This window comes from Malania oleifera, chromosome 6, assembly GCF_029873635.1.
Source record: "Malania oleifera isolate guangnan ecotype guangnan chromosome 6, ASM2987363v1, whole genome shotgun sequence".
Lineage (NCBI taxonomy): Eukaryota > Viridiplantae > Streptophyta > Magnoliopsida > Santalales > Ximeniaceae > Malania > Malania oleifera.
The window spans coordinates 110,809,414-110,822,360 of NC_080422.1; the positions used below are offsets into that span (position 1 = coordinate 110,809,414).

Consider the following 12,947-nt stretch of genomic DNA (forward strand, 5'->3'; position numbering starts at 1 on the left):
GACTGGACCTTCATATATACAAAGTTGTATCCTGTTCCATCCTTGTAGTGACTTGACCTATCCAGGATTAAGCGTAACAAGCACCAAGTCACCTACGTTGAAGTGTTGCGGTCTTCTTCCCTAATTTGTCAACTTCTTCATCAACTTAGAGGCTTTCTCCATGTAGGCTCAAGCAATCTATGCATTTTGTCTCCATTCTTTGGTGAAGATATACACTCTAGGACTTTTTCCTATATACGACTCATCCACTGTGCTAGGTAATAGCGGTTGTTGGGCCTATAACATGCTCAGAAGGACTTTTTTTAGTTGTTAAGCTCTTTAGGGTATTGAAACATAACTGAACCAAATCAATAACTCTAATCCAATATTTTTTGCACCCAATTCTTTTAGTTGGTGTTGACGAAATGATGCGAGTACTCTTCTAGTAGCTCGTTGAATCTCTTTGTCTATCCGTATGCCTGTGCATAGTAACTCAAAGAGATGTCAAGTTGTGAACCAAGGATTCTGAGAAGTTATGTCCAGAAGTTGTCGGTGAATCTTAAGTCTTGGTCATTAACAATATCTTGGGGAACACTCCAATACTTCACAATATTCTTGAAGAATAGTTTTGTTGTCTCATTTTCCAAATGGTACTTCAGTGCAGGTACAAACGTACCGTAATTCGAAAACATGTCTATAACCACAAGTATAGACCCTGCATATCTCACTCTGGGCAGGTTGGTGATAAAGTTCAGTGAGACATTTTCCAATGATATGGATGGCACTTATAGGGGCTCCACTAGCCCTATAATCTTCTTTGGCTCCAACATGTCTTGTAGGTAGGTGAGACAAGGTTAGGTATAATCAACCACATCATCATGCATGTGAGGCCAATAGTTCATCTACTTCAGTAATTCTGAAGTGCACTTCCATCTTGGATATTTGGCCCACATGGTATCATGACACTCTCTCGGTAGTATCTCCCTTAGATCTCCATCTCATGACACAAAGAGTTGGCTGGAATGGGTCATCAACAATTTGTCTTCCATCCAGAACTGACGTGTTTTCCCCTTTTCCATCAACTTCATAAAGGTATGTGCAACTGGATCTTTAGCTAAATTATCCTTGATGTGCTCTCGCATCGTCGTGGTAAGGGTACTCACTGTCAAATATGTTGCCATCTATAAAGCCGCCAGCTCAACTTTTTTACTCAATCCATCAGCAACTTGGTTCATCCACCCCACCTTGTGCTCAAATGAGAAATTCAATTCTACTAAGAATTCTTGCCATTAACCCTGCTTGGGTGACAACTTTGGTTGTGAAAAGAAGTGGCTAACACCTGAGTTATCTGTTTTCACCACTAACCTTGACCCAAGTAGTTAATACCTCCACACGCGGCGATAATATATCATCGCTAGCATCTCCTTTTCCTGAGTTGTGAACTTCCATTCTGCTTCACTGAGATTACGACTCTCATACGCAATCGGATGTCCTTCTTATAACAAGACTCCCCCAAGGGCGTAGTATGATGCATATGTTTGTACCTCGAAGGGTTTCATGATATCCGAAAGAGAAGTACCTTTAAGTCATCAAAGGCTCCCTCACACTTCTCTGTACAGTTCCATCTCTGACCCTTATTTAGTAGTTTAGTTCAAGGAACAACCTGCTTGAGTACCCCTCCACAAACTTCCTATAAAAGTTGGCAAAACCAAAAAAGGAACGCAGCTCTTTCACTGTCGACGTTGGGATCTTCCATTCTTACATAACTTTCATCTTCTCCATATCCATCCTAATATGACCTTACTTTATCGCATGACCAAGGAATTTGACGCTCCATTGAGCGAAAGAGCGCTTCTATTTCTTCACATATGGACTGTTCTCCTTAAGCCTATCGAACACCTTCCGTAGATGCTCTTTATGTTCATATAAAGTGGAACTATAGACAACAACATCATTCAAATACACCATGACAAACTTGTCTAGGTACTCATGAAACACCTGGTTTATCAAGGTACAAAATTTCACTGACACATTTGTCAATCCGAATGGCATCACCAAGAACTCTTATGCCCCATACAGTGTCACAGAAGTTGTCTTTGACTCATCCCCGTTAGGGATTATCACTTGATAATAGTCTGACCTCAAGTCAAGTTTAGTGAAGTACTTGGCATGACTCAATTAAACAAACAGATCAGTAATAAACAGAATAGGATACTTCTTGTGCACTGTTACGTTGTTGAGCGCGTTGTAGTTTATACACATCAGCATGCTCCCATCACGTTTCCTCTGAAACAACACTGGTGCTCCGAAAAATATTTTGGAAAGGCAAATATATCCCGCTTTCAGAAAATCATAAAGTTGTTTTCTCAACTCTACTAGCCTTAGAGGCACCATTTGATATAACCCCTTAGTAGGTGGCTTCACTTATGAGAACAACTCGATCTCATGCTTCACACTACGACATGAAAGCAAGTTATAAGGCAGCTTATCTAGCATCACCTCCTTATACTCATCCAAAACAGCTTGGATTGTCATAGGCACTAGCTTTTGGCCTATTTCTTCATCTACCACCAGTGTGGCTAGACATGTCTATTCACCCCTTCTTGATCCCTTCCTGAGTTGCACCGAAATAAACTTCTCATTGTCTCCTTTCTTTGCAACAGCTTGCACCATGTAAGGGCAATCTCCCATCAGACACAAGGAACTAGAAAAAGGCATCAACACTACCTTAGTCTCCCTCAAGAATTCATTTTCCACAATGATTTAAAAGTCATCCAACGACACTGCTGTGAAATTTGCATGACCCGCCCACTGCCTAAGCTTCACCGTCACTTGCTTGGCTACTCTCAAAGTAGGCTGGATTATAGAATTCACTGTTTTCATGCATTTTAAATCATTCTTCAAGGATAAGTTGAGTCTTCCTAGTTCTGTCAATGAAACAAAATTATGAGTAGCCCAAGTATCCATCATAGCACTACTACTCTTCCCATTGATTCTTAAGTCCACTAACATCAATCCTTTCACTTGTGTAGCTTTGGGTGCTTTCGCTTGCTTTTCCAATGCGTTCACTAGCCACATTGGAACCATCCTCAGGGTATCCTCCTCGTCCTTATCACTCTCCAATCTCCCCCTCCGTGATGGCCTATAAGGCATTGAGTGCTGACTTGTGATGGCACTCGGTAACTCTACAAGGGCATTGACAATTGACACAAGTAGCATGAAATTTTACCCTTTCCATTGGGTGTGCTGAACCCTTGAAACAATGAAGATTCTTTTGAAGTTGACACCTTACTGTCAGCTCCCCCACTTTTGGGTTTGTCCTTCTTGAAAAAATTTCTGTTGTTTCCACCTACGCCACTCTTTTTGGAAAAATCAGTATTATCACCAATGTAGCCAATTAAGTGTTCCGTGTCAATTTATGCAGTAGATAAGTCTTGAACTCTTTGTATATTAAGTTTTGTCTTTGTCCACGGTTTCAACTCCTCATGAAAATATAATAGCTTCTCCTTTTCTGACATGTCCCTAATATCCAACATCAAGGTATAAAATTGCTTCACGTATTCCCTGATGGACCTAGTATGCTTGAGGTCTCTTAGCTCCTTCCTAGCATTGTACTCAATATTCTATGGAAAGAATTTGGCCTTGAGCTTTCTCTTCGATTCTACCCGACAATCAACTGCACAATGTCCATTCTGAATTTCACTATACTTAGTACGCCACCACAATTTGGCATCACCAACCAATTACATAGACGCAGTATTGACTTTCATCTATTACGAGTCCGTTCTCAAAACACAAAAGTACTCCTCCATATCAGGCAATAAGTTCTCCAACTCCTTGCCATCATAAGCACCCCCCATACGTCCAGGGTTCTAGTTTTTGCTTTTTCTAAACCATGGAGTGTTAAAGTTTCCCATAGTAAGAACCATCACATTAACCTTTGCAATCAAATCAGTTATCTGAGCTTGCAAGGTCTCCACGGTATGGTGAAAGTCCTTTGACATTTCCACCATTGAACTTCGTTGATGCTTTTGTGATCCCTCAAATTCATGAACACGTTATGTCAGTTGGGTCATCTATATATGACCACATTGTTGGTTGTCGTCTTAGCTTGTGCTTCTAGCACATTGATTCTTTGGGCATTGGTCATGGTCATTTACCAAAGTTGTACTGATCCCACAACAAAGGCAACCGAATTCATGAAGCAAATAACCGAGCTACGATACCAAGTGTCATGGGCAGAATATTTCACACCTTTGTGAAAGGACCGTGCGACGTTAGCTAAGTACTATTGTTTAACTAGCCAACCTAACGTTTACCACAATTCACCAACGAAACAATTTCATTGTCATTCAAGCAAATATAAGGGGAAGCAACAAGCAACTTATGAAAGCAATGATACTTAAGTAGTAAACATTGAAGTAATGTAATTCATTATCACCACCTTTGTTAATAGTGCGTGTCTAGCGAGGGAGGAAAGTAGACTAAATACATTTAAAATAGTTAGTGAGTTTTTCATGTTGAACACTCACTATCCCCTAAAGAGTTTTTTATACTATTCTCACTCTGACACTAGGAAACATCAATAGGACCGAGAAGTCATACTCCCTTTTTTAGTCTAGGGAAAAACTATCTTTGATAGATAATCCTACACTAATATTTACATGATGGAAATCCATCCCAAATGCACAAGACAAGTAGTCACAGACAAGCATAATGCCTCGAACATGCTCGGCTGGTGATTATAGGCCTCTATCAAGCCATTTTTATTTTTTGTTGGTGCTTTCATTCAGCTTGGACTTGCCTTCCAAGATGTTCATTTTCATGGACAGCCTTTTAAATTTTGCATCCTTAATTTGGTTTTGTTCCCATCTTCAATGATGTTGTGCACAATTTTGTCTTTTAATGGCATTTACTTCATGGGCTTTGGTTTTTGCTTGTAGTTACTCCACTATTTCAACAACTTATCGATTAAACACGAGTGTCAAAACTCTATTATTAAAATAAAAAAAAAAATGGCACCAAGCTTCTATAACTTGATGCTTTGATCTCGAAGAAATTTGTGCTCATTGATTTGAAATTACACATCCTTATCACTAAACTGCTAAAACTACAAGAGTTGATGCTTTGATCTCGAAGAAATTTGTACTCATTGATTTGAAATTACACATCCTTATCACCGAACTGCTTTTCTACAAGATGTTTTCCAATTGTGAACTTTTTAAATTCCAACATCTTCCACCATGTATTTTTTGTTCACAGTTTCTCATATTTCCTCTTATATATATATATAGATACTTGAAGAGGTAATTGTGTGTGGCCTTGAGGATAATGTCCCTATAGAATTTGTTTATATGTACCTACAACAATAGCAGCTTGTCAAAGTTCTTGGAATGTTTCTTTGTTTTGGGCTCAAATAAAGGAGCATGTTATACCAACAATCTCAAGGAAAAGTCATTCCTACTACTAGAGAGGTTTTGAATCTCAAGAAATTCCTTAAAGTGATAAAAAAAAAATTAGTTGTAAGTATAAATCTTGGGGTTAACAAGAAATGCCTTAATGGTAATCAAAGTAAAGTTTCATTGGTTTAGCACTAGCAATGAGCAATAATTGAGGTATGCTTATATACATCTTAAAAGGCAGTTTGGACACCCTCCCCCCCCCCCCCCCCCCAAAAAAAAAAATAAAGACCAATTTTTACTTTAGAAGATTGACAACAACAAACATCTCAAGATACAAAACTCTCATCACAAGTGTGCTTGGGCTATTGCAACGATAGCTGGAGTAGCTTAGGTATTTGATAGCTCACGAATGAACAAATGGGTATTGAAGTGAAAAGGAAAACACAATGTTGGATAGTTTTAAATTTTTTGTAACACAATTTTTGTATTTATCATATGAAAAAGAAATACAATAATAAAAGGTATAAAGTCTTTCTCAAACTAGTCTGTCAACTATTTAAGAAATTAAGTTTATGCATAAGGCTCAAAAATTGAGATTTGGATCTCTCTTGTAAGCAATTTACTGCAAATGTTTCACCCAATTAACCCTTTCCAAAACCATCTTTCTTAGAATGAATGAGTCACGTCTCACTTTTTGTAAAGAGACTCTTGGTGTTTGTTTATTTACAAGGCCCAAGTGGTGCATTCATACATAAGCCCATAGAAAGATATTCAAGAGAACCATCTTTAGCATTGAAGAATGTGAAAAAGTGACTTTAGCCAAAAAAAAATGATACAAATAACATATAATTGGGCATGGAATAAGAATTAATGACTTTTTAAATCGACAAATCACTTGCTTTACGACACCCCATTTGAAAGAAAACCTATCTAATCACCGGTCTATCACTCTAGTTTCGAGTAATGATTGCCTAGGTTACAAATTTGATTTTCATTGTTGGGATGCATTATGTAATGTTGCTATGCAATGCAATTATATATTTTTGAAAACATGGATATTAGAACAATACAAACTTAGTGCCCCATTTGAAACTTACAAAAATATTAAGAAAAGAAAGAAAATAAAATATGCAACAATTATGAATGAAACTCTAATTTTACACATCATTAACATTTGATTTTTATTTTCAATCATATCAAAATAAATTTTTACTTTTAATAATATTTAAAATAGAAAAAAAAACTATAATAAATAAATATATTTTATTTTATTTTTCTTGAACAAAACCCTCGAAACTCCAATAGAAAAAGAGGGGGAAAATGGATATGCCCACTCTATGTAGCAAAAACAATTAATAACTTTATAAAACAGAGCAGAGAGAGTCAAAAAATATTATCACTTCTGGTAATTAGGATACAAAACAGATTTTTTTTTTTTAATGTATTGGGAAATATTATTGGCCTTCAGGCTGAACCCAAGGTTTGTATTAGTATTAGTTGAGATATACTGTCACCAAGTTCATATATACAATGAGGGAAAAGAGAAGAAAGAAAATAAAAATAAAGAAGAAAAGAATATGATTTGAAGAAAAGAACAGAGCATTTATATCATTTCATATTACATATGCATGCATGTGGGAAACATTGTTAGATAATGTGATGCCAAAATTCCTAGGATCCCTTCTTTTCTTTCTTAATTTCAACTATGGTAGGACCATGCCCCTGTCTTTGTCCACCAAATTGTGCTTGCCATGAATTTTCAGCTCCTGCTTCGTCCTCGACCCAATCATCCCTAACTAAAGACTGCTGGTAATATCGAACAGCCACAAACAGCACAAACACTGCAGGGCAGTAACGGTTATATTAAAGAAACCAGTGCAAATTTACTAATGATTTTCCTGAATTATGTACACAATATTGGTGATCAGTGTCCTCACCTGCCCAAATTCGAGCAACAACTGAAGATAGATTCCATACCACAGTGAAGATGGCACCTGCCACAGCTTTTTTGTGCGAGCATGACTCCCAAGCATCTTGAAAGCGTCGAATCCAAAATTCACCTATGCATAGGGCACACTTAGATAGAACACATAATAAGCATTGAAGTAGGAATTGCAAACTCAAGTCATGATATGGTGTCATAACTCGTAAATGCCTTAAAAAAGGAAGAAATTGCAACCATATAATGGTCTTCAAACAAAGGCTTTCACCATTCCAAAGTTTATAACTCTGTCATGAAAAGTTCACAAAATCATTGTTCATGACAAATCTCATCAAGGTGTCTCAAACCAAAGGACTTCTAATTTCCCAAAGGAAAAATAAAATAAAATTGCAGGCTGTGGTGCCATTGGTAAAATCAAGTGTTTTGTAGACCACCTAAGAGATGAGCATTGCCTTCCAAGTTCTGGCTTGTGTAAGATTTTAAGGCTATCAAAAGTTCATGTCACAAGAATGTTTAACATAAGCAGTACATATTTGCAGAGCAGCAAGCTCACATGAACAAAAAAGGTATAAAATCACAAATAACCGTCTCATAATTGAGAATAATTTTAAGTGATCACAACTTCATTGATTTAGATTCTAAGTTTCTACTACATGCCTGCCATTAATTTGGGCAAGTCACCTGCTTCCAGTGTGAAAATTTTCTTCATCTTTCCTTTTTTAATTTTCCCAGTAAAAGGTGTGAAAAATTCCTCACTGAAATATGGTTAATAGAGAAAGGTCCTCTCAATGCACTAATGCTCACACTGGATATGGACCGAACTGTCTCGCAACATTCTGAACCCAGCTCAAATACTGCTTTAATGGGTTAACAAGCCCAACCCTTGGAACATACTACAACCCCAGGCAGCAAAGAAGATTTCAAACCTTCCTGTCAATGTGAGATCCTAGGGAATATCAGCCTGTTACCCCCGGGGTAATTTTTATCTGTTGAGCAACGACCCTTCTACTAGGCACAGTCGGATCACTAAGGCTGGCTTCCACAATGGAAAATTACAAGAAATACAAATACACAATATACAGCATATAAATCAGTCTCCACTCCCATCATTAACTATGGTCCTGTTATTGGGCTTGTTAAAATTAGTTACCGTACCAGATCATTTCTACCTAGATGGGGCATCTAACTAGAGCACTGTTGAAGCTAGACTGGACCTACTCATGCCCGTTAGAAGTTGAAACCACTGGATGGCTTACCAAAATGAAAGTTGAAAATAATAAGAGGAAACATAGTGACCCCACATGACCATGGGCCCTATCCTGTCACTCTAGGCCAGCTAGCACTTAATAGAAAGAAATTCCACTCTTGTGGGCACACAGTAACACAACAACGAAGGGCTCTCTCTTCTCATCCATGTGATCCATGGAAGTCGTCTTCTATGTGCCATTAAGATTGTTGTAAGACCAGAAATTTTTTTTGATACTACTGTGGAGACCAGAAAATGATCATTATCATAATCAAATTTGGGGTAATGAAAGCTTGATGGGGATATTTGAAACCTGAGACATTTATGTATTTTATGGGCCCCCATAAATTAGTTCCACCAAGACATCATCAACAGATCATAAAAAAGAGCCGCTGTGGTGGTTCTTTAGATGAAAATGCTGCACTTGACCAAACATTTCAATATTACGTAAGCTGAGGGACCGCTGTGTTTTCTCAATATTAAGAATATCTAATGCAACCAATGAGTGCTAAAGAATGGTCTAACACTAGAATTAAACAAATTAAGTGTACTCTATGTATCATTCTCCCCCAATTTATGTAAGTGAAACAAAAATTTTACCATATCCTGTTAGCTGGGTGGAGTATGAAGAATAGACTTTTGGAATGGTAAAAGCTCCAAAAAAGCCTGAAAGAATTAACAAAAAAGAAGTGTCAGCAAGAAAAAAAAAGGGATGGACCCAATGATTGGAAAATTTAACTTTATTGCCTGTTTGGGCACCGAGAAAAAAAGTGCATTGTATAAGCAGATAATATGACTAATTATTTTTAAAAAAGTGATGCCTTGATTTGACAGAAAAAGCACATCATGCAAAGTGATCCTGATTAGTCATGGCTAGCTTTTGCATTCAATTTTTGATTAACAGTATGCAAATTCAACAGCATTAAGAAAGTTAAATTGCTGTTGAGGGGGTAATAAACATACTTCATGGCAGTCCATAAAATAAGACTTCACTACAAAGTTTTCATACAAATAGAGGCATATAGAATAAATGGATATCTTACAAACTTACATAATGTGTCCATTACTCTATGCATGTCATAAGATTTTTGAAAAAAAAAAAAAAAAATTTGTTTCTCAACCCACCCACCCAAAAATAAAAGTAAAAACTACAAAATAAAAGAAAAAGAAAATTTTGGGACTATTGAACTTACCCAATTTGACCATCTTCCAAATAGTTATTGAGCTGCCACACCGAGCCAAAACAAAGAGCAGCACTGCCAACTACCATTGTCGCACGCTATGGAGCTTAGTAATTTATGGGTAAAGAAAAAGGCACAAGAAGAAAAGGTAAACAGGGACAATAAGGGAATCACCTTCATTGTAGTAGCTGGATCTCCAGAGAAAAGGCTTCTGATCTTCAATAGGAACTCATTAATGTAAGGAAGAACCAATTTTAGTAACCAAATTGCTTCTTCCTCTCCCAACACATAGCCCTGGCCCCAATCATGCATATCTATAGCATCCCTGATTTTTCCGCAATAAAAAGTTTGAAAAAAAAATTCAGAAAGTGATAATGGAATATATATAGCTGTGTGTATATATTTCTTTTATTTAGTTTGTGTGATGGTTTTAAGGGAGTACCTGGAGATAAAAGATTTAAAGAGGAAAATTGCTGCAAGATAGACCAGACTCACATAGGATATTACAGAAATCAAGCTGTAAAATCAAAAACAAGGTGATTACTAAAATGGAAAAAAATAAAAAAAATAAAACGTAAATTAATTGTCCCTAGTGTAAAATGACTAACCTGATGTTGAGATCGTTGGTGTAGGAAGATGAAAGAATCATAAATGCACCGATCCCAAAGATGAGTGCTGATTTGGATACGTCCCTCCACATCACCAAGTCCCCTGAGAAATCAATAAACATCGAAAATGAATGAATATCAAAACTGGGAGAATTTCAAAAAAGAAGTTCAAAGAGATTAGAAGGAGCAATTCAATTTGATCAAAAAACGAAAACTCACCTAAATTCTGTAATTTGTTACGAGTTTCGGGGACTCTATGAAATTCTTCTTGAACTAAAAATAATAATAATAAAAATCAGCCAATGCATTCAACAAATCAACAATAAGACTAGAACAGGGAGAACTCGACAAACAAGCCATAATCAGTATTTGAGGGAAAAAAAATGATTAATAATATATGTAACAAGAGAACAGGCACTTACTTGGAATAGCTTTTCTACGATTTGGAAGAGATGGCTTTTTGAGATTTGTAAGATTTTGAAGAGATGGCTTTCTGTCTGCAAAATTGGGAAGAGATGGCCTCGCAAGTTCTGCAATAGATGGCTTCGTAAGATTTGGGGACGATGGCTTTCTAAGATTTGGAAGATCTGGAGTGGGTTTTTTAGGATGATCAACAACACGAGGAGGAGAAGGGGCAGGAGGCTGTTTATTCAAATTTGGAGAGGTGGGTGCTAGTTTTTCATGAATTTGATTAATCTTCTTCTCTTCATGCACATTGGTCTTTTGTTCTTGTTCTGGAACATTAATTTCCTTAATATCAACACTCTTGTTCTCAGCCTCAATCACAATTTCCTCATCATCCTCATCCTCATCCTCCCGGTCCCTTACATCTTCCTCATCGCCATCAACACCACCGCCATCACCATTATCATCAACATCATCAGTCACCACCAAATCTAGAGGTGACTTGGCCTGACCCACATTGCCCAAACTGCCGGCAATGACCTTTTCTTCATACACACCAAACTCCTTGCAGGTTTCCTCAGACTTCGTATCCCGAATATCAATTGGGATCTTCTCAATTCCTTCTGCAGACCCATCGACAACATCCTTCTGTTCATCGGAAACCTTATTCGATTCCGATTTTGTCTTCCTCAATTGAATTGAATTCTTCTTCTCATTCGCAGATTCGCCCACCTGCTCAGATCTCACCTTTCTCAACTGAATTGGGCTCCTCTCAATATCATCAACAGACGCACTGAGCTCCTTAGTTGCCCCAGATCTTGTTTTCCTGTGAATTGGGCTTTTCTTGATCCCGTCGGCAGATGCACTCAGTTCTTTTAACTGTTCATCACAGTTCTTCTGTGGCTCAGTCTTTCCCTTGGCTATCTGAATTAAGGGTCTCTCAAACCCATCAAAACTCTCAGATTTCCATGTCTTCCTCCTTCCGCTCACCCCAACGGCCGGCCCTTGCTTCAACCTTCTGGGCACCTTAACCTCATTTTCCCCACCTTCAGAATTCTCTTCTCCATTAAAGACCTTGATCCCACCTTTCACTTCATCAATTTTCATTCTGCTCTCCCAAACCGACCCTGCCACGACACCATTCCTAGCTGCACCTCTCCTTCTACCCACATCCATCTTCCCCTTTTAAGATCCTCCTCGCTCTCTGCTCTAATGACTAATGAGTGCACTGGCACGGAGTAGCTAGTGGATTTGAAGCTTTGAGTTGAAGAAATGGCGGTTGGTGAAGCAAAGCATTGTGGTGCCTCTGCAATCAGTAGAGAGAGAGAGAGAGAGAGAGAGAGAAGATTGTGTTACAAGGATCTGGTACGCCCCTTTTTCCCAGTAAATTAATAAAAAGTGGAGATAAACCTTGTGGGGTATGGATTGTTTATTGAATGATTTAGATTTGAGGGTGGTGTGTATATTTTGGTATTTATTCCCTCAACCTTTGCATCAAACGATCTCTGTGAATACTGTTCGCGAGGCGCCCAAAAGCTTCCCCTCTCACAAGCAGATATTAACACTGCCAAATTGAGCGAGAGAGAGAAGGAGGACGAGGTTTCCTCTATCCTTCCCTGATGATTTTTCCGGATCTGAAGCTTTAAGCTTTGGTGGGTCAGAGAGAGGGGTGAGGTTTATGTGGGTTTCTTGGCTTTGAGATATCTTTCTGATGATGGGTTTGATCGGACGGCTGTGGGTAGTTGGATGGGTGGGACCAGATGGCTTGGAAGTAGGGTTAGCAGACTGCAATGCTATAGCCTATATGTTTGGGACTTAGAATTGAATGTGAATAATATATGATACCCTTTTGATTGAATTATACATCAAGTTATATGCTCATACTTTGTTTATTAGGTACTGTAGGTTGTGGGTTTCTTTTCTTTTATTCTAAATAAATGATTTAGAAGGTATGGTATTGATTTACAAGGTCAATGACAAGAAGCCCTACAATGATATAGCATAGTACTTCATGAAGATAATGATCTTATATTTTTTACACTTTTAATATTATATTTGATTTCTAAAATTAGATCATAAAATAGTATTAAAAATAATAATTTTTGTCGAACTTAAGTTTCGATCTAATGCTATAAGTTCGGGCTCTCTTTAGAGAAGTTTAGGATTTAAACTCTCGTATTAGGA

At 37.7% G+C, this 12,947-nt stretch overlaps 1 protein-coding gene across 1 annotated transcript; it reads right to left on the reverse strand.

Moving 5' to 3' along the window:
• Nucleotides 1-6,962: 6,962 nt before the first annotated feature.
• On the reverse strand, nt 6,963-12,621 carry LOC131158869 (reticulon-like protein B21). Its single transcript, XM_058113795.1, has 9 exons — nt 10,781-12,621; nt 10,578-10,631; nt 10,359-10,461; nt 10,193-10,267; nt 9,925-10,075; nt 9,763-9,832; nt 9,170-9,235; nt 7,319-7,441; nt 6,963-7,222 (listed from the first exon to the last, which is right to left on the reverse strand). The coding sequence occupies exons 1-9, from the start codon at nt 11,937-11,939 to the stop codon at nt 7,053-7,055; spliced, it is 1,971 nt and encodes a 656-aa protein (XP_057969778.1). The 5' UTR covers nt 11,940-12,621; the 3' UTR covers nt 6,963-7,052.
• Between the last annotated feature and the right edge of the window lie 326 nt (nt 12,622-12,947).